This window comes from Danio aesculapii, chromosome 14, assembly GCF_903798145.1.
Source record: "Danio aesculapii chromosome 14, fDanAes4.1, whole genome shotgun sequence".
In the NCBI taxonomy this organism is placed as follows: domain Eukaryota; kingdom Metazoa; phylum Chordata; class Actinopteri; order Cypriniformes; family Danionidae; genus Danio; species Danio aesculapii.
In genome coordinates this window covers 23,652,763-23,673,672 of record NC_079448.1, presented here as the reverse complement: position 1 = coordinate 23,673,672, position 20,910 = coordinate 23,652,763, and the positions used below count along the sequence as shown (strand labels likewise).

The 20,910-nt window shown below is 36.6% G+C and overlaps 1 protein-coding gene across 1 annotated transcript in view; it reads right to left on the bottom strand.

Annotated features, from left to right (window-relative positions):
* Positions 1 to 2,211: 2,211 nt before the first annotated feature.
* Positions 2,212 to 20,910, bottom strand: part of kdm2ab (lysine (K)-specific demethylase 2Ab) — a 28,154-nt gene continuing 9,455 nt past the window's right edge. Inside the window, exons 12-23 of the mRNA XM_056471886.1 lie at positions 19,577 to 19,836; positions 19,412 to 19,489; positions 17,617 to 17,892; positions 16,654 to 16,785; positions 16,496 to 16,576; positions 16,143 to 16,406; positions 13,835 to 13,867; positions 12,769 to 13,691; positions 11,116 to 11,279; positions 10,888 to 11,034; positions 7,987 to 8,199; positions 2,212 to 3,768 (exon numbers count right to left, since the gene is read on the bottom strand). Of these exons, the coding sequence (XP_056327861.1) occupies positions 3,587 to 3,768; positions 7,987 to 8,199; positions 10,888 to 11,034; positions 11,116 to 11,279; positions 12,769 to 13,691; positions 13,835 to 13,867; positions 16,143 to 16,406; positions 16,496 to 16,576; positions 16,654 to 16,785; positions 17,617 to 17,892; positions 19,412 to 19,489; positions 19,577 to 19,836 (2,753 nt within the window). The 3' untranslated portion in view covers positions 2,212 to 3,586. The remainder of the gene's footprint in view (positions 3,769 to 7,986; positions 8,200 to 10,887; positions 11,035 to 11,115; positions 11,280 to 12,768; positions 13,692 to 13,834; positions 13,868 to 16,142; positions 16,407 to 16,495; positions 16,577 to 16,653; positions 16,786 to 17,616; positions 17,893 to 19,411; positions 19,490 to 19,576; positions 19,837 to 20,910) is intronic.

Sequence of the window (20,910 nt, the reverse complement as noted above, 5' to 3'; positions counted from 1 at the left end):
GAGGCTCTCAGTCAACTCTGAGATCAGACAGTCAGCAGCATGAACGGAATTAATAAACTCACCTGTGGGCGGATAAAGTCATGTGTACAATGTATAAACTCAGCTGACAAAAATTAAATGGAGAATGAATATATATATATATATATATATATATATATATATATATATATATATATATATATATATATATATATATTTTTTTTTTTTTACATTTTATTTTACTTGTACAGTTTACCACAAAATTATAATGTACTCAATATTTACTTAACCCCAAGCAGTTCCAAACCTGTTTGAGTTTTTATATATATTCTGATGAACACTAAAGAAGATACTTTGAAGAAAGTTGGAAACCTTTAAACGTTGAGTTATTTATTTCTATTATGGAAGTCAGTGGTTACAGGTTTCCAGCTTTCTTCAAAATGTGTTCAACAGAAGAAAGAAAACTTGTACAGGTTTGGTAGCAAGTGAAGGGTGAACTACCCCTTTAACTGAGATCAGACCACATCAGACATATGTAGCAATGTGAAAGCAAATAACATCTGACAGATGTTGTATATTCATAAACCTGAGATCAGACAACACATTGTTCTGAATAAAAATTCAGAGTTAATCAGAATCTCATGTTCCGGAATTTACTAATTTTGAAATCAGACAATCAGATTGAGATGTACTGAATTAATAAACTCAGAGATAATGGTATCAAACAGCATAGTTTACAGAGTTTATAAACTGAATTGAGATCAGATAGCAACACTCACTAAATTTAGTTTGGCTAACTAAAATCAGACTGCAATAATGTAAATGTATAGACGTCTGAGATCAGATAGCACCTTGAAATTCATTCAAACGCGCCTGAAACCACACCAGGCATCAGATGTTGATATTTGTCGGAGATCAAAGTTTTAGACAAGCATGTGGTGAATCCATAAACCCTTCTGAGATCAGACAGGGTCATTTGCTAAGTTTATACTCTTATTTGCATTTAGAATCTATTAACTACAAATGCACAAACATAAGAATGGCATGTTGCTGTATTTATACTCCTTTGTAATCAGACTGCATCCATTAAAATGCACTGAATTTATATATTGCTCAAAAAAAAAAGTGTCTCACAAAAAACATCAGACAAGCATATGTGAATTCAAAGACCCATCTGAGATCAGACTTATAAACTCAACCGATTAAAAATAAACATACCAAATTTATAGTTGACTAAAATCCAAGTAGCATGACTATTTATAAACGGATCTGAGATCAGACTGCACCTTAGGATTAATTTATAAACTCTGATATCAGCCAATATCAGACATCTAATAATCAGACAGGCAGGTGAATAAATAAACACTTCTGAGATCAGACATACAGTATGTAAACAGTCTTAATTCAAGTGAGATCAGACTGACAGCACTGCATTTTGAATGCATACTCATGAGATCAGACAGCAATGCGTACAAAGCATAATAGTATATTTATAAACGTGGTACTTAAAGACTGGATGTAATCAGAATGGATTTAAGCTCATTTGTGATTAGTCTACATCCGATTGGGATGTACTGAATTTATAAAGATTATTGTTATCAGACGGTGACATATACAGTAGTTTAAAAATCATACCAGATCAGACAGTATCATGGATATACTAAATTATGAAACCCATCTGAGAACAAACAGCGTAATAGCTGGGATGAGGAATTTATACTCTTTGGGAGATCAGATCATTTTTGTAATCAAACAGAATCAGAAAGGCATATTGCTGAATTGAAAACTAATTTGAGATCAGATTATGACATACTAAACCTAATAGAAACAGCATCAAATTGAGGTGATCATATAGTGTATAAAAACTTTTAAAATCAGACTTAACACACCAGTCAGTAACAATGAATGGGTTCATATTGATGCCTGGAGACAAACAGTCTACCAAAATAGCCTTACTTATCCAATGTACAATCTATGAATGTGAGCACAATTTACACAATGTCTGCAGCAACGTGAAGCAAAAATATCACAGATAATTCAGTTGTGTCGTGTCATTAACATACGTGTATTACCACATGGCAGAGAGGCCATGCAACAATTCATTTAAATCCAGTATTGCAAGTCAACTAGGAACCAATCACACATCTTTTATTTGGTTAAGGGACTAATAACCAACTGCAAACAAATTCAACAAAACAACTTCATATTTCAGCATCTCAAATCAATTCAAGGTCACATTTGTATCATTTTTTATTGGCTTGAAAAAGAAAAAAAAAACAAATGTGAAAAAGTTTTGAAAATTATAATGCTACAGACTTTTCTCTTACTACAGGAGAGGAATACATTTACACAAGGGTGCTTATAGTATATTTATATATCTCTATACTCTCAGGTGTTAAGGAGGGAGAGGAATTTTACAGAAAAGAAGTTATTCCTCAAGTAAAACGATGCTTAAAGTAAGGGGATGAACGGAGAAAACAAAAAAACAAAAAAATGTTTCCACACTACTTAGGATAAATGAATGCGTCTAGGTGACAGGATCTGGACAAGGCAGTGCTTTTAGTCCTAGTCATAAGGATCCAGCACTCTGCAAATTTCATATAGCATCCTTTACTTACCAAACCCCATTCAGATCATTAGCTCTTTAAGTGAGAGCTCCATGAACCGAACTGAGAACAGGAGCCTGTTTTCACCACAGGTTAAAAAAATTAAATAAAGGCAATTGTATGCTTCTCAATTCTGGCAACAAATAAATCTGAAACCCCAGATATAAAATAAAATGTGCTCTACTGAAATACTCATATCTTAGAAGAAAAGTTAGAACTGCAGTATTTTAATTAGAGATATGTTAACTGTGGAAAATGATGAGAAATAAACTAGAATTCAAACTTCTTCCTTTGCATTTCTGAGAAGGTTTAAAAAAACTGAATTGTGGTCTTAAAAACTGTGAAATATAAACTCATAACTGCATGAAAATCAAATCTGCAAGAAATCAAAGCATTTCGCTTTTTACCTTGTAACTCTAAGAAATATCTTTTTTGAGAGAAAACAACAGTCACAATTGTGAGAAAGTTGCAATTACCTTTTAAAATGAGATTCTCCTGTGGTGGAAACAGCCCTCCATTATGATCAGATAAGAAAAGAGAAACACAAAATGTGCAGAGCGCCAAGTCTCAAGTAGCAGGATCGAAAAGCACTGGATTAGAGTAAAAGTACAAGTTTTTATAAGCAGACTTCTCAAAAATAGAAAACAAGCTGTCGAGGAATAGCACCTGTTGATCTCTTGAATTGAAGAGCCCATGGCATGACAGGCCTGAGAACCAATCTGATTGCCGCTTGCAGTGTGAACACAGAAACAAAAGGAAACAGTTTTAACTACAAAAGGATCCTCCTCGCCCACACCCATTTATACATAAGCCCCGCCCAGAATGCTTGGAGCTCCTCCCTCCTAAAGCTGCTATACATGAACCCTGGTTCTCTGTCCAACACAGAAGCTCCTTACAGACCTACCGAAGCCACACGCACATGAGCACGCTTTTATAGTTCCTTCTGAGACGCACCAATATTCACAAAGTCTCTCTCTCTCTCTCCCTGAGGAGCACGGCTTTTATGATATCCTCTCGATGAGTTTGTCATCTGATAGGTAGTAGAGGGCATTGACAGACAGCTCAGAGATAAAGCTTTGGCATGCCTGCACCGAGACTCCTTTGCAGTCGCGGAGGTCCAGTATGGAGAGACAGGAGAGACGCCGCAGGTACACCAGACATCTGTCTGTCAGCTGGGTGCAACCTGATAATGACAACAAATGGAGAACAATTTATTCATTGCTTGGGAGCTATAGAGGGCTGCAGGCAAGATGTTTATGATAAGCAGTGTTGGCCAAGTACTCTGGGCAAGAGTAATTATAGTTACTAGGTACTTCTCACAAATAGTAACAGAGTTACATAATTATATAATAATTATATAATAATAATAATAATAATGCCTTTTATTTATAGGTGCCTTTCAAAGCACTCAAGGACACCTTAAAGCATAGGTCTCAAATTGGATTCCTCAAGGGCCTCAGCTCTGCACAGTTTTGCTTCAACCCTAATCAAACACAGCTGATCCAACTAATCAAGGTGTTCAAGACTATTAAGCAGGTGCGAGTTGGAGCTAAACCATGCAGAGCTGTGGCCCTCCAGGAATTGAGTTTGAGACCTTGACTTCAAACCAACAAATCATTAAAAGCTATGCTAAACAAAAAAAGTTCAAATTGGAAATGGTGTCCATCTGGTGAATGTGCAGGGAGTTCCATAACTTTGGTGCTACACAACTAAGCCCTGCCACCAAATGACTTCAAAATTTGGAACCTATAGCAATTCAGCAGAAGATGATCTCAGTGAGCGCACAGGAGTGTACAAATGAAGAAGATCAGAAAGATAGTGAGGTGCCAAGTTATGAAATGCTTTGTATGTTAATAGGAGGTTTTTGTATAGTATACGATAGTGAACAGGGAGCCAGTGCAAGCGAAAGAGAAATGGAGTTATTGAAGCATGCGAGCAGGTAACTACCTTAGCTGCTAAATTCTGAATTAACTGCTGTCTATGAAGTTGCTTATCATGGATGCCAGAAAGGAGAGAGTTACAGTAATCAATCCGTGATGTAACTAAAGCATGAACAAGCACTTCAGTACTTTGTTGAGAGCCAAGTCTTGCAATGTTATGCAAATGAAAAAAGGCAGAACGTGAGATATTACTAATATGAGAACCAAATGAGAGCATACCATCCAGTATAATCCCAAGACTTTTCACATGATTTAAGAAATTGACTAGGGAGTTATCAATGAACAGGGTAAAAGATTGAGCTTTGGATTAAACAGACTTCGAGCAAACCAGGAGGGCTTAAGTTTTACTGGAATTTAACTTTAATATATGGATGACTAATATTTAGTAACACCAACGAGATAAAGCAACTTGAGAGTGAGTAAATGATCACAGAATGTTTATTTAAGCCTAAATAAGTTTCTTTCTTCTGGTAAACAAGATATTTTGACAGATGTGGGTAATCCAACAGTTGCCAAGTCCACACGAACGTATTTTCTTTCTGTTGGAAACTGTTTGAACACACACAACCTTCAATGTATCCTCTTTTGTGAAAGAAAGAAACGTATACAGATTTGGGACATCAGAGTGAAGAAATATTGGCAGAATTACAATCATCCCTTAATGACAAACAGCAGCATGTTAAGTCTATTAGTCTGCTGCCACATTAAGACCTGCACACAACCAACTTAGTGTCACTCTGTTTTTCTCTTAAGTTTACCTTTTACTTTAGACAAAACCAAAAGTCTTGATATTTTATAGGTTTTGACCTTTTTAGTGCAAATAAATGTGAAAGATAACCTAGTCTGTGTACTCAACTCCATTAAGTTAACTTAACAAATGTAGATATGATTTGAAAATAACACAAGTCCCCCCCCCAAAAAAAAAATCTCAAGAATTGTGTCATTTCAACTCATTTTAAATTAGTTTGAACAATCAGCTTAATCATTTTTTAAAAGGACCCATGAAAGTAAAATAAAGTTTTTTTTGTTGTTAGTATCAGTATTATTCGTTTTAAGATATATATAAGCTCGTGTGCCCCAAACTGATATCAACAAGAGAAGCTTGTGGTTTGTCACTTCCGCCTTAACAGATCAACGGTTTTATTCCCGTCAACCCATACTACAGTTTCTCATCACATCATAACCAATCAAATGCTCTAGTATTTGACATGCCCCACCTCCTTCAAGACGCCTCTTATTTGATGCACTTGATCTTAACCACTCTCACTGGCAAAGTGATGACAAACGCTATTGGTTTTTAAAAAGGGAAGGAGCTACACTATGTCCCACCCTCTTCTTGTGTTTAGATCGAAATGACGTCAAACACCAAATAAAATGCACATTTCAAAGCACTTCACGGGATCTTTAAATGCACGAAACTAACATACTTTGGTCATCATGAATGCGCCTTGCCCCATGAGTGTAACTCTAGGACTGAGTTAATATTTATGATGATTCTATGTCACATTGTACAGTACATTGAGACAGAGCCACTAGAACTGCAACTGACCCAATGTGTGTTGTAGCACAATACTACAATATTTCTTTAAAAGCAGATTGGTCTTCAATGTTTTGATAAACTACTTTGAACAGCTTGATCTGAATATTTAGAAACTGTTCATCTACATGGATTTTAACACTTAGAGAAAACAAGAAAACCTCTCAATTTAATTCACATCATGCAGATATAAATGTCAAATAACTGTGGGATCCAATCATGTCGATACAGATCCAAATCTGTGCCAAACGAAAGACAGTTTTGTAAAACAAAAGGGGTCCGGCATGGTACTGGTAAGGTGTATCTTATAAAAAGAAGCAAAGGAGTAGATTGTACTTTCAAAAATCATTGGCTCATTTCTGGGTGGACGTACATAAAGTAACTGAAAGAATATTTCATATTACACTACTTTTTCACTTTAAAGCTTTATTTTTAGGAATTTCTGAGTCGGTCAGAGAAATATCTATTGACATATTGATAACTGCAGCCAAAAAGCGATCACAAGGCATTGGCTACTTCCTGAAACCCCTACAACCCAAAAGTAGATGGAATTTTTAAAAAATTAAATCTAAGTATATTTATATGTATATATTATTTGTAATACAATTTCGTTCTTTAATATAAGCAGTAAGATATATGAACTGTACCTTTAATTTTACCTGCTCAAAGAAAACACTCTTTTTGAATGTTTCAAACAAAACTCCAATACATGCACAGAAGACAGCATGAGTATTTATAGCAAATAAACGAATGTAAATATAATCCCATTTGCTTTTTGAGCGCCGTCAAGCCAGGTTTATACCCCTATGATTGGTCATTGTCTTCACCCGCTCAACAGAAAGGGCTTTAGAAATGAAAGCTCTGTTCAGCGATGAGTGATGCGGGAAAAACAGCCGCGGTTACAGTCTATATGCACATAATACGCGGTTATCACAGGTAATCTATAATATAGACACAGTGGAGAAAATTCGCACCTCAGGCACGCTCATCTCTGGATCCACAAGTATCGCTTTAACAGCCAAGAGGAGAGGAAAAGTTACCTCACGAACACGCCAGCAGGTCAAATGTCCAAAGTGAGAGAGAGAGAGGCAGAGGTGGATTTTAACAGCATTTCTCCCTAGTAGTGAAATAGCGGCTCGTGCTGTGCCTTCTTCAGTGTCAATGAAAGACTTTCCAGCAAACTCACTAGCAGTGAAATTGTGCATCTACCTTTTAAGTAGTAGGAGTATTTTATTTACTCGCCCTCGCCTCCTTTGCCATAGTATTCTACTGCGACACTGCACATATGAGATAAATGACATCAGTACATTATGACTGGTTATGATCTATTACTGAACCAACACAGAACTGTCTCCATCTGCATTGTGGTGCACCGAAAATTTTTTTTGACAGCCCTACTGAATGTGTAAGGTTGCTCTTTCCAGATTTTGTAACAGCACAAAATAATTGCTACTTGGTTTTAATCTGCAAGGTACACATTTTCTAATTTAATAACCAGCAAGCTTTCTCTTACAGTCTCCTCTTCACACTAAAAACAAAGATTTAATATTACTTAACACAGAGTTTAACTATTAGATATGTATTTGACCTGAATCCCTGAATTATGTAAATTTTGTCATTATATTGTTTTCATTATTATTTTGTTGTTATTGTTATTATTTACTTTTATTGGAATTTTATTAAATAAAAAGTTTTAAAGTTTTATTAATTAAATGTTTAAAGTTTCTTACATTGTGTTTTGTTACTTTCTGTATGAAGGAAAAAAATGATTGGCAGAGGAAATTGTATCCCCTTTTAAGCTGGAATATATTGGTTATGCTGTATTGTGTGTATTGGTTATGCTGCTACACAAAAAAAAAAGATAAATAAATGAAAATCATTGGCTGCAGCATTCAAGTGAACAGGCCGGTGTGCATTTACTTACCAGCCAAGTTGAGGTGTGTGAGTGTGTTGCGTGTGGAGGAGCCCACAGCACTGAGGAGGTTAAGAGCACCATCTGTGATTGGACAACGTGAGAGCTCCAGGCGTGTGAGCAGAGGCATGTGTCTGATGATCAGCCTCAGCGTTGCTTCAGTCACCTCCAGACCACACAGCCACAAACACTGCATGTTCTTCATCTGGGAACGGTTGTCACTGCCTGCAAAGGCATAGAGAAGAGGTTTTTTTTTTTTTTTTTAAAGGGGAGGAAATTCATAATGTTTAACAAATGTGCAAGCTGACATTGTCTAGCATAAACACATTTCTAACAAATTTACATGCAGCTAAAATTTGTTCAGTTGTTTATGTACCACAAATGCACGCAAGCTACATCTGAACTGCATTACAAGCAGATTATGCTGGATTTCTTAATTATAATTTTTAAAAACCAATATAATAGTTATACATTTTGCTTATGTACATTCATGAACCCAACTGTTTCTAAGAATTAGGACTGCACGATATTAGAAAAATCCAACGTTATATTATTATTTTATTATGCGATATATATTGTGATATGAATACATTTTTGCCAGATAACTAAATAGATCTCTATTTAGAAAAAATGCATTATGTTAGACTGATTGGGTTGATTCTGCAGTGGAAGTGCATCTCCATACAATTTAATAAATAATCTATAAATACAATAAAGGAAAAGATACAATTGAATTAAACAATATTTTATCTTGTTTTCCAAGTCTAACAGAATTCAGGTACAGTAATTAAATTATAACAAAAATAAAACTATTAAAGTGTTATTAAAGTTACAAATGGTACAATTTCTTATACATGAATGCTTTTAAAATCATCATAGCATCACAGGCCTCAAAACACATGCAAATTACATATTATAATACAAAATCAACATTGCATAACCTGCGATGTGACTATTGCCATATCAATGTTGAAACAATATATTGTGCAGCCCTACTAAGAATGTTCAAATGCAGAGAAAGAAGTTTTAATAACTAGTGTCCTCTGTCCTCATGATAATTATGACACACACCCTTGATTTACAATTTAGTTTTATAGAAAACACCAAAGATGCTTTAATATGTTGTGTTTTATTAAGATAACAAAACCCCAAAAAGTATTGATAAAACAGCACTGTTTAAACACCACGGGATCATGACAGGAAGAACTGGGAGCAGTAAACTGTGGCATAATAAAAGCTCTGCTGTTTTTGTATGTCTTTATGTTAGTCTCTCATCACAGGGTTTAATAGGTTTCTCCAAGTAAAATTTAAGACTTAAAGACATTCTTAAGATCATTAAGAATTAAAATGAGACTTTTACAGTGCTAAATGCTAAGGATTTAATTTTAAAAATCCCAGTTAGAAAAAAAAATCCACTAGCCCAATCAAAAATTGAATTTAAATCAGCTATATTTAAAAATATTTGTAAAAAAAGTCTCAATAGTCACAAACTCCTTGTTCTAATGAAAAGGATAACTCATCTAAAAATTAAAAATGTACTCTCCGTTTACTCGTTCCAAACCTTTAGGAGTCTCTTTCTTTTGTTAAACACAAAAGAAGATTTTCTTAGAAACCGGTAACCACTGACTTTCATAGTCAGAATCACTAGTTTTTCACGATTCCACGATCGCTGAATCCAACGCAAAATCAACAAAAAGTCGAAAATTTTTGTGATCCTGCAAAATTCTTATAATTATTAATTCTTAAAATAAATCACAATTTTTATTTCACTTTGCAATTAATTATTTTACATGACTTACAGATGTCATATGCCATGTATTATGATCTGTGTAAAATCGATAAATGTTTTCGTTGAAATTTTTCCCTGCAGTTAACGAGATGAAACGATTACGGCAATCCGTGTTTTAGGTGTATTACAGTAGGGGAATCCTTAACGCACATCCTGAGTGAGGAAGCCCACCTGATGTCAGATGCTGTGAGGAGTGAAATCTGAGAGAAACTAAGATCGTGGATAAAATAAGAGTTAAACAATCTTCCTTTGGATTAATCCCTAACATTTAGATCTGTTTTAGATCTTGTCTTGACAAGAGAGCAAAAAAAGAAGCTTTATATTCATGATGTGTCATTGTGTCAGATTGCACACCTAACATACCTGATATTTTTATATTTTTTTAAATTGCAAAATTGTCCACAAATTTCTGGGAGTTACAACCACATTTTTTAAATTGACAAAAAAAATAAAATAAAATAAAAATAAAGAATTTACACAAAAAAAAACCTCGAAAAACTAGGGGGTCTGCACAGTATTTGTTTTATACTATGGTAGTCAAAGCTTACAGGTTTACAGCTTTCTTCAAAATATCTTGTGTTCAACAGAAAAAGGAAACTCAAAGGTTGGAAACAGTTGAGTGTGTGGTGGAAAATTCATTGTATTCATCTTATATTCATTTTATATACACATTTTAAATGTCTGTTCTTTTATTCTTCCATGGATGTACTGTTTAAGTTAAACCAAGTGTGACCACAAGATCTGGATAAGTACATGGTGATTTAACATGCTATATGTTCGGGTGGGAGGTAAGATTGAAATATAGATGGTCAAAAATGAAGTTTGAACGTTGATGTAACTGTGATTCATCCTGTATGTCACTGATGACCTTGTGGGCATGACAAACTAGATAAAAAGAGAACACACTCTGGTTCTGTGTCTAACACTCTGCAGAAACCTGCATTGTTAAAGCTTTAAAAGATATATTGGGTAAGAATTTGCCTTCTTGACAACTGAGAGAGCCTCATTAAAGAAAACAGCCACTACAAGGGCGAGTAAATAAATTTTGTGGGGGGGCCAATAATCCTTCAAACAGAAAAAACAGCAAAGAACGAAAGTTCCATAAACGTCTTAGCTCTCATTACCTGGTGGGTTCAGCAGCTCCCTGATTTGTGCGTCTTTGATGCCATCGGCCCAGCTCAGGTCTAAAGAGCGCAGTAAAGGACAGCTTGGAGAGCTCAGTGCTGAAACTGATGACCAGTTACACCCTGATAGCACCAGATCTTTAAGGCCTATGAGAAAGCTGCCTGTGAGTAACATTTACATTGCAGTGTATTAAATCAGCTGGAGTGGTAATGAGAACGAATGCAAACCTGGCAGGCGGTTGATGAGCCAGCTGAGCTGCTTCTTGGAGATACTTGCCCAGGAGAGATCCAGTGTGACGGGCTGCCGCTTGATGATACCCGTCAGGACCTGCGGACTCATTGAACGGCTTCGGCTCAGACTGATCCGTGTCCAGAGACGTTTGTCACAGCCCCTATAACAACACGACAGTATTCATCTGAATAAACATGAGTCAGGGCTGTGGGTATTTACAATGCTACTGGAAAATACTATTGGAAAAACTACGTCGTGAGGAGCATTTAAAATAAATAATATTTTTTAAAACCCTGCTTAACTTGCAGCCAAATTTTCCAGTTTTTGCAAGTGTGCCGTTCAAAAATGACTAAAACCCTTTAACAACAGTTTGGAGTAGCATAGCAAGAATAACGGTTTGTTTCAAATGTGTTTACAATGTCACAAACTCATTGTAGTCCCTCAAAAACGCTAATATTTACAGAGGAGTAGAGATTTAATAGTAGAAAATGTAATTTTATAATTATTGAGTGACCAAAATGTTCAGTTTTAGTCAAAATGACCTTCAAAATGCTCAAAAATAAAAATGTCACACACACACTTAAGGTTTTCCAGCAAGTATTGTATCTGAACATGAACAACATTAAATTTGCAGCTTTATGCAGTTGCTACAAACTACATAAACCTAACTTGGACTAAGAAAACTACCTCACACGGATCAATGTTTACATTGTTTTTCAAAAAATATACAAAAATATTTAATTTGGATTTTTCTAAATTAATAGGGGGTTCGATATTCAAAGTTTCAGTTCAGCTTTCTCAATAGTCTGCAGCACACTTAAATGAAAGGAATACAACATATATAACTCCATATATAAATATAAATTCATTAACTGTTTAAATAAATATGCATTTACATAGGGGCCTTTTGCAATCAGCTAATTGCAATGCTACAGGATTTACAATGAGTTGTTAAAACACAATCAATCAGGCTTCTTAGGATAATGAAAATTTAAAACAGTAATACTAACCGCCAGAATTTTATTTTATACCGTGGTGTACCTTGAAACCGGTAATCATGACACTACCACTGAGGATTATGTTGTTTTTGCAAGTTTAATTTATTTGAAAAGAAAAAATTAAATATTAAAAAAAAATCTTAATTGCTTTATATTTTTTATCTTTATTGTATTTTATACTTTTTAAAATAATATTAAAACAGTTATGCTGTGACAATTATATTGGCCACACATCATCATGTGACAAATTATAAGTCAGTACATGTAGCTTGAATTTTATATGTATGACTAATACACACACACAGGGGGAAAATAACTATTCAACACATTTTTTTTCTGGGAATTATATATCTAAAGGAGTTGTTGACATACAATTGAAGCAGATTTTAGAAAAAACCCAAACAATACAAACATAAAAATATGACAAAAAAAAAAAAAAAAAAAAAATCTGAAAAAAATTCATTTTATTACACATAACTTCTTTTGTAAATTAATTAAATTTGATTACTTCGCATGTATAGATTTCTTCGGTTATCAAAATCCGGTGAAAATTTCAAGTCAACAGCACTTTTAGAAATAGGTTTTCTGAGAAACATGGTGACGTGTTAGAAAAATTCTGATGCGTTAGATGAGTGGAAATCATGTACTCACCATTTGTACCAACTCTTGCAAACAGCCATGCAAACGCAGAGCTCTGCACGAGTCAAATAGCGAAAGACGGACACCCACACCTCTTTCTCCCAGCCTGGCTCGTTCCCTCCTCTAGAGTGCTCCGCTGAGAGCCGGAAGGTGGAACTGGCACAGGAGTCAGAGGACTTGGCTCTTTCCGATCGAGCATTTTTCTGGATTCTCTCTCGAGTCAGGCGGTGACTGGAATCTTCAAAGTTTGATCTCAGACCCTGTACCGACTGTGAGTTTTTGGATGCGCGCCTCGTGAGGGTGTGTGATGATGACGAAAGAGCGCGTGATTTGTTTACATGCAATCTGTCTGCAGGAGAATGAGGAGCGTCTGAACAACGAGCGCCGTTTCGGAGCGGGGGACGAAGGAGGGCTTTGTGGTTTTGCGGAAGGCTTCTTGAAGACAAGTTGGCTTCCAATTTGGGAACGATGGTGCTAGGATCACGTTTACCTCTTGATGGCTGTAACTTGACCGTGACGCAAGACTCCTGGCCTCTGACATCATCGGTGAGCGCTGCAGAAGTGTCAGACGCAGTGGGCTCTCCTCCTTCACTGCTTCTCTCGCTCTCTCCATTTTGATGACTGTCGCCGTTCTCGTCTTCGCCCGCTTTTCCACTTAGTCTCTGAGGGCGATTCTCTTTCCCATTATACTGTCCGTTCTCTTTCCTCTCCTGCTGCTCTTCTTCTGCAGAATCGGCTCTTTCAACCACCATCTCCATTCTTTCTCTTAGACCTGCACCCCTTCCGCCACCTCGCACTCGTAACCCTCGGCCGCGGCAGGCGGATGACCCTCGGCCGCGGGAAAGGCTTTGTCCAGGTCCTGCTCTGACTAAACCCCTTCTCTCCAGACTCCGCTGACGCAGGAGCTTTGGAGAAAGAGAGACAGGCGAACGGGTCTGAGAAATGGACAGAAACAGGAGGAACGAAAAAAAAAAGCAGAAGCCAGGAATGACAGAGAAAATATGTGAGAATGGTAAGAGCAGGATTATGGATGCGCTGGGATGATGGGAAGCGGATGCTATGAGCTCATAACACTCACCGAATGGAGGATTTTGTTCCTTTCCAATTTGATCTGCAACAGTAAACGAAAGAAATCAGACAAGCAGAATTACATTAGATGGACTTACCCAAATGTTTGACTATCATTATGAAGTGCATTTTGGTCAGGAACTAGGGATGTTCCTAGTGACAAGACCCATATCTTGAGATTTTTTAGACTTTAAAGAATTGTCAAGGATATGTCAAAGTAAAGCTGTACATGTTGTTCACGTATCATGAGAAGCACTTTTCACAAAACAGATGCTTTATACACAAATACTTAAATGTTCATTACTAACCTTACTATTAACATAATTTGATTATAACTTAATATATCATAACTATAATAGTAAATCCGTCTTTCCGAGTTTATAATAGTCTAAAAGATGATGATAATAGCAGTTTGTTCATGTTTTAGGTTGCTGAAAGAATAATTTCTCCTTTGTTTTTTTAGGTTTCTCCTTTGTTTTTTCACATGTCACTCTTGCAGTTTTCAAGCGTTTCTGAAAGGATCGGATCGGTCAGAAAGCACTTCAATAATCACGTGCACGTTATTATCAGCAGCTCAAGTAAGAAGTTCATTATTTCAAATATCGACGAGCATGCGAGCTCTCTCTCACAAGTGAAACCACTCACAATTTAGAAGGTCTTGTAAACAACAACAGGGCACAGGGTAGATTCTGCTCCTCTTTTTGGCTGTTCATCAAGATGACAACAAGGTTTGTTTAAGCTCTGGTCAACCATGGCTCGTTATTATATGTATATATTGTTATGATGTAATGTCTCGGCTGTGTATTTAAAAATGGCGCTTCCTTTGATTTCATTCTCCTGGCTTGTGCACGAGCTAGTGACATTTCTCTGTAAACCAATAGCATTCAGCTGCGCGTCTTACTCGCCTTTTGGTACCCTTTTGTTGTGCTAAGTACCCTTTCGAAAGGGTACCAAAAAAGTGGTACGTTATGGTTCGCTTTAAGGTACCTTTTGACAGTAGAAACGGCCATAAAGGTGTACCGAACTATACCACTCAGTGGAAACGGGCCATTATTTAACTGAAAAATTGCAATGCACCACATGTACAGTAGGAGCTATTTGAAATTAACTTGACTTTTAAAAGATTTTATGAAATTAAACCTCTACTTGAATAAATGAAATGCAGTAATAAACATCTAAAACACTGCAAAAACATTCCAACAAACCCAACTGACAGGCAAGTAATTGCATAATAATATAAGCCAAAGGCAAATGACATTTTAAAGGGATGATTCACCAAAAATGTAAATTCTGACATTTACTTTCATTTGTTCAAAACCTGTTTGAGTATATTTCTTCTGTCGAAAAAAAAAAAAAAAAATAGATATTTTGCTGGAAACCTGTAACTACTGACTTCCATAGTATTTGTTTTTTCCTACTATGAATGTCAATCCTTACAGATTTTCAGCTTTCTTCAAAAATATCTTTGAGTGTACCAAGTCTGGAACACTATGTTTGGTTTTGGTTTCTTTTTAGGTGGCAGTCATCCATTAGAAGCTTTTGACTTTGATCTAGGAATGACAATATGTAGATAGAAAACGAAGTTGGAGAGAAAGAGAGAGAGAGAAGCTGGATTTTAAAAAGTCTGTAAGCTGGGACTCAAACACAAATCCCTGAAGCGCAATGGTTTAATATCAGCATATATCTATAATATGCCCAAGATCTCATCACACCCCAGTGCTTCCCACACATAGATTTTACTTGGGTGCACCGCCCAGGTATATTAGCGGCCGCCCAAGTATATTTAGTGACACATTTTTTTACTATTATTATTATCATCATCCTTTTACACTATTTTGTATCCCCCCCAATATAACCAAACATCCGGGATTGACCCATTTCGTTCTGTGTGCGTGAGACCTATCAGCACTCACACAGACAGTCCCAAGTGCTCTGTAGACCCACAGAGACCTGCCTTAAAAATTCAACTGGCTGGGGTTTCCAAATCTACTCAAATGTCCAGGATTCGGCTTTAGATTTCTAAAGATGTCGTTTGTTAATCATATGCATTTTTGCATTACTTTTTTACTTAAGCTTACTTGTCGCGAGAGAAACATTCAATATATCATTCTGAAATGATAAATTTGTGTCACTTTATCTTCGCTGATAAGATAAACAGCCAGGTACACAACGTTCCTATGTAACTCCCAACGATACTTCCGGGTTTCTTCCCACCGCAGCCTCGATTTTGCTTTTAAAAATGGGGGCCGCGTGAAATCAGTCTATAGAAAGCAACTTTATATTATAACTGTGAAATTCATGTCAATGTGAATGATTACCCTTTTCCTGAGCTGTAACTCCAGCGCTCCTGCCCTCTTCCGATTCTGCTGGTGCTGCAGCAGTAGTCTCTGAGAAGGGGGCGGCTGGCGTCTGGAGCGGGTCATTGGCAGAGACGAGGGGGAGATTGAGGAACGACCTCTGCGAGCGATACGCAAACCCTCCACCCCAATGCCTTCTCTGTATGCTCGCTTAGTTGGAGGACCAGACAAGCGACTGCTGTTGGATACACTGCTGTCTGTCTCCTCTTCACTGCTACTCGAAGACTTATAGGGAAATATAAATAAATAAATAAATTATTCTTCAGCTCCAAAAGTGACTGCTAAAAAAGGGTGATCAAAAATGGAAAGCATACCTCAGTTTTTTTGCCCTGGACGCATTTGGGACATTCCCAACAACTGGGAAGGTCCTTATTGATAACACCCTCACCTGGAACCTGGAATACAGACGGGGCATTAACAGAACAGCTTAAACAACTAATTCTATGTGAGCAAAACAGATTTGCGCACATACCTTTATACATTCTGGATGAGTGATGTGAGCGCATTCGGAGCATTCCATGAGCATCTGGACGGACTCTGTGTCTTCAGAGTCCTGGTTGCCTTCCTTACATATGACACATACTGCAGTAAGAGGTAGCGCTGGCTAGAAACAGAGCACAAGTGTCAGATACAAGACACACAAACACACAAAACCATTCATTTTAGACACCTTTTCTTGATGAAAGCATCTTTTAAGTTTAGGTTTTTCACATATTCATTCATTAACAGATGATTTAAAAAGTAATAATAATAATAATAAAGTACATTTAAATGAAGATTTATTTTGTGTGCTGTTGTAAAATGCCTCTCATTGAACTCCAGAAAAACAATAATTGTGTTTTAAATTTCAAATTCAGTAAGCTTCAAAACTGAAATCTGTTTTAATGAAAATGGAGCACTGTGTCCATCTAAACAACAGGTGCAGTGGACACCAACTCTTATGTATGTTTGACGGAGGTCAACATGACTGTTATTTACTCGTCTTTTGGAGAACCATGTTTTTTTTAGACACCGTCACCATGTGAAGGTTAAACAATGTCGACCATCTCCCACTGAAGCATTCATCTGTCATGAATACTGCCAGCCTCAGAGCAGTGGACCAATCAGAAGAACTCAAACTAATGCTGCAAGCTTGTGTTTACAGGGTAGCAAGTGGTATGGCAGCGGTAAAATGGCAGAATCTCTCCTGAGTTATGTTTTCAGACACAAAGACATATTCTTTGTGAATTGGTCCTCAGTTGTTGCACTGCCGTGGTCTTTTCTATCTAGCAGTCACCGCACATCTGGACTGACTGAATTTTCTAATATTATAAATGACTTCCTAAAGTAGAGGTATTACATTTAAATAAAAAAATAAACAACAAAAAAAAAAAATCTAATAAAAAAAACAAAACAGTAGTTTCACTGATGACATTATGAATGAACAGCAACTCACTGCAAGACACTGTCGGAGAACACAGCTCTTCTTCAGTCTGCCTGGTCCTCCAAACTTCCTCATGTCCCTACAGTAGTTGCAATCGCCACACTCAGTGCGCAGGCAGGCCTCGCAGCGTTTGCAGCGCACGCGTCTACGTCTCAGAGCCGAGATGGAGGAAGACGGCTTCACAGGCCGAGGAACTGGCGCCAACGTTGAGCCTGAACCGGGGGTTCGTGGCCGGTACAGATGAGACAGAGGAGGTGGTGGCGGCGGCGGCGGCTGATACCATGACGGCTGCAGACAGAAGTAGGTTTCTTACTTCAAACTGTGAATCTGTGCTATAACAATAGTGCCAACAGAAAAAGATTTGTGCCAATAGCTGATGCACAAACATTGTTTGTGTTTTTGGAAAATGTTCATTTCCAAATGTTAAATGGCAGGATTGTGATTTTTATTCCCAACAAGCTGTAGCTTCTGACCATTAAATATAGTTAGACGTGATTTTATGACATGACCTATGATGAAAATCAACTTTCCTAAGCTTGGACAGAACTGTATGTTTGTATAGTGTGTCCACTGTCCTATTGGAGCAACAAGTCTCTTTTCAACATTTCTTGACGTAAAATGGGACCCAAATCTGTGATGTAGAAGTGTGATTTTACCCGCCCACAGTACTGATTGACAGAACATTGTTTTGCAAATAAACTGGGATTAAACTATTTGTTACAACTCTCTGTGAATTTTAGAAGTTTAAAATGTTTTTAAAACAGAGCATGTTTGTAATAAAGACTGTAAAAAATCCTGTAAAATAGCCATGTAATTCTTAACCGCTATAATCACCTATAACTGCTATAATCATATAAAAAGCTAATATGCGTGTACAGCAAACAGCATTTGTGTGAGACTCATTTAAGAAAGGTTTGCATAAACTCCACCACAAATACATGATATAAACTTACTTGGTATTTTTGACTTATGAGCTGTGTTTCAGCTTCATCTGTGTCTGTTTTTATCACTGACTGCTGTTTATCTAACATGACGCAGAAAAAGCAGACACGCACGTGATAAAGGTGGGCGGGGAGAAGCAGCTCATTTGAGTTTAAAGCCACAGGCTACAAAAACAGCTACACTGTCCTCAGACATAAAAATAGGCAGACTCTGGAGGCTATAATAAACTAATCTGATGGGTATTTTGAGCTGAAACTTTACAGAGACATTCTGGAGACACCAAAGGCTTGTCTTACATCTTGTAAAAGGGGTAAAATAGGTGCCCTTTCATTACTAAACTTAATATTTTCATATTTCACTTAAATGTTTATCAGTGTAAGGCCGAGCCTCCCTGAATAAATCATTTCCTAAAGGGCAGACCTGCGAGGAGGCTGCTTGAGAGCAAAGATATAATAAAATAATAATAATAAATAAATAAAAATAAAAATTCACAAATAGCTTATACTGACTACCAGAATCCACAAGATATTCTGATCATCAAATCAGATTTGCTATTAAGTTATGTGTTTATTTATATGCACCCCATATAAATCAATATAAATGTTATTGAGTGGCCAATTGGCCCTGGAGAATCTGTGAAACAGTGAACGTAAAAATCACCCTATTAGGCAAAAAGCCACTTTAATAATGTCAGGCTGCTGACCTGTTCTGACTGCTAGCTCTCCTGACAGACAAGTTATTGTAGGCTCATAAACAAAACAGGATCTTATCAGCAAGGCATGTCAACACAATTGTCCAAATCTGGCCAATTCAATCAGCTGATTTATCAAATGTTCTGAAAATGTCATGCATCATTACAACATACCCTTTTGGGCCATTTTACTATTGGTTTTCCAGTGTAAGACAGTTTGGGGCTATCATTGGCGTGTTCTTCTAGCAGTTTCTGTTGAGAAAACAAATTATGTTGAGCTTACAAAAACGAATTAGTAACAACAGTATTTGGATGATCATTTGGCATTTATGCATGTACCCTCATGTCGCTGAGCAGTGCTGGGGCGTTTCTGATGCCTGCTGGAACACATTTCTTGTGTGCTGGCAAATCCTCCAACTTATGCAGTAATGCCCAAAGACCCTCCAACTCAAAGGGTGTGAGATGAACTTTCACCCCAGGACGGGCAGGAGGAGTGACTGCCACCTCTTCTTCCGGCTCCTCCTTTAGCACCTCCTCATCTTCATTTTCAGAATCCCCGTCAGGTTTTGCTGGTTTAATAACATCCTCCTTTTTCAGCCCTAATATGATAAGCCAAAGTTATCACAGTCATATTGATGCTGAGGTGTGAAAAAGCAAGTCAAATGATTGATTTTACAAATTTAACAAAATGGCAAAAAATAAAATAAAAATCAGAGCGAAATTAAGTTCTTGCAAACTTCAAACATTGAAACTGGTTTTAATTCCCTGACTATGAGGATAGAATCAGATGTAAATCTATGTTCAGGGTTTCTGCAGGTTTCATCAAGTCAAATCTAAGTCTTTAAGACACTTTTAAGACTAATAAAAATGAAATTTCCAAATTATACAGGGCTAAACACTAATGGTCATTTCTAATGGCCCAGTTGGGCCAATAATTATTTTTTTTTTTTTGCTTGCCACAAAAAAAAAAAAAAAAAAAAAAAAAGAGAAAAAAAATGTAATTAAATTTCTTAGCGACAAAACAAAAAACTAGCTGTTTAAGGCTTTTTTAAAGGATAAGTTTAACATTGTTAAAAGTATATTTATTGAGCAATCACATAAATAATAAAAAATATATATGTTAGCTTTTGGTCCCAATTGACTATAACTTCTATTTAACCTAATGCATTTTTGTTATAAAACCTTAAGTTTCATGCCTATTTATAAATATTATGTCTAGTCTAGTCTCCGCATGTGAACAAACTGAAACTCAAGGGTTTGCACAAATGGATAAACGATCAGCCTTGTTCAAATTTTACTTTGAAGCACAAACATATATCAAACGTGTCGTTTTATTAAAGGGATAGTTCAGCTGAAACGCAGTCGATACAGAGCTTTATCATACTAGGCAGACGGGTGATTGTCAAAACTGGAAATCTTCCAGTAGACCTCCGATCGTCGAGTGGATCTCAGAGTTAGGACAAGTTACAGCTTTTGAAAAACTCTCCTACAGTTTACATGGATAGATTGAAATTTATTTTGACAAATGGGGAAAATTTCTGAATTTTTGCGATCCACAATGCTAAATGCACAAAATAATAATTATGGCTATGATATTAGCAACCCTCTACCACCTTTTTTATTTTTCTTGTATGTGTTAGGTTTGGTTTACTTACTAAATTTATATTAGGTTA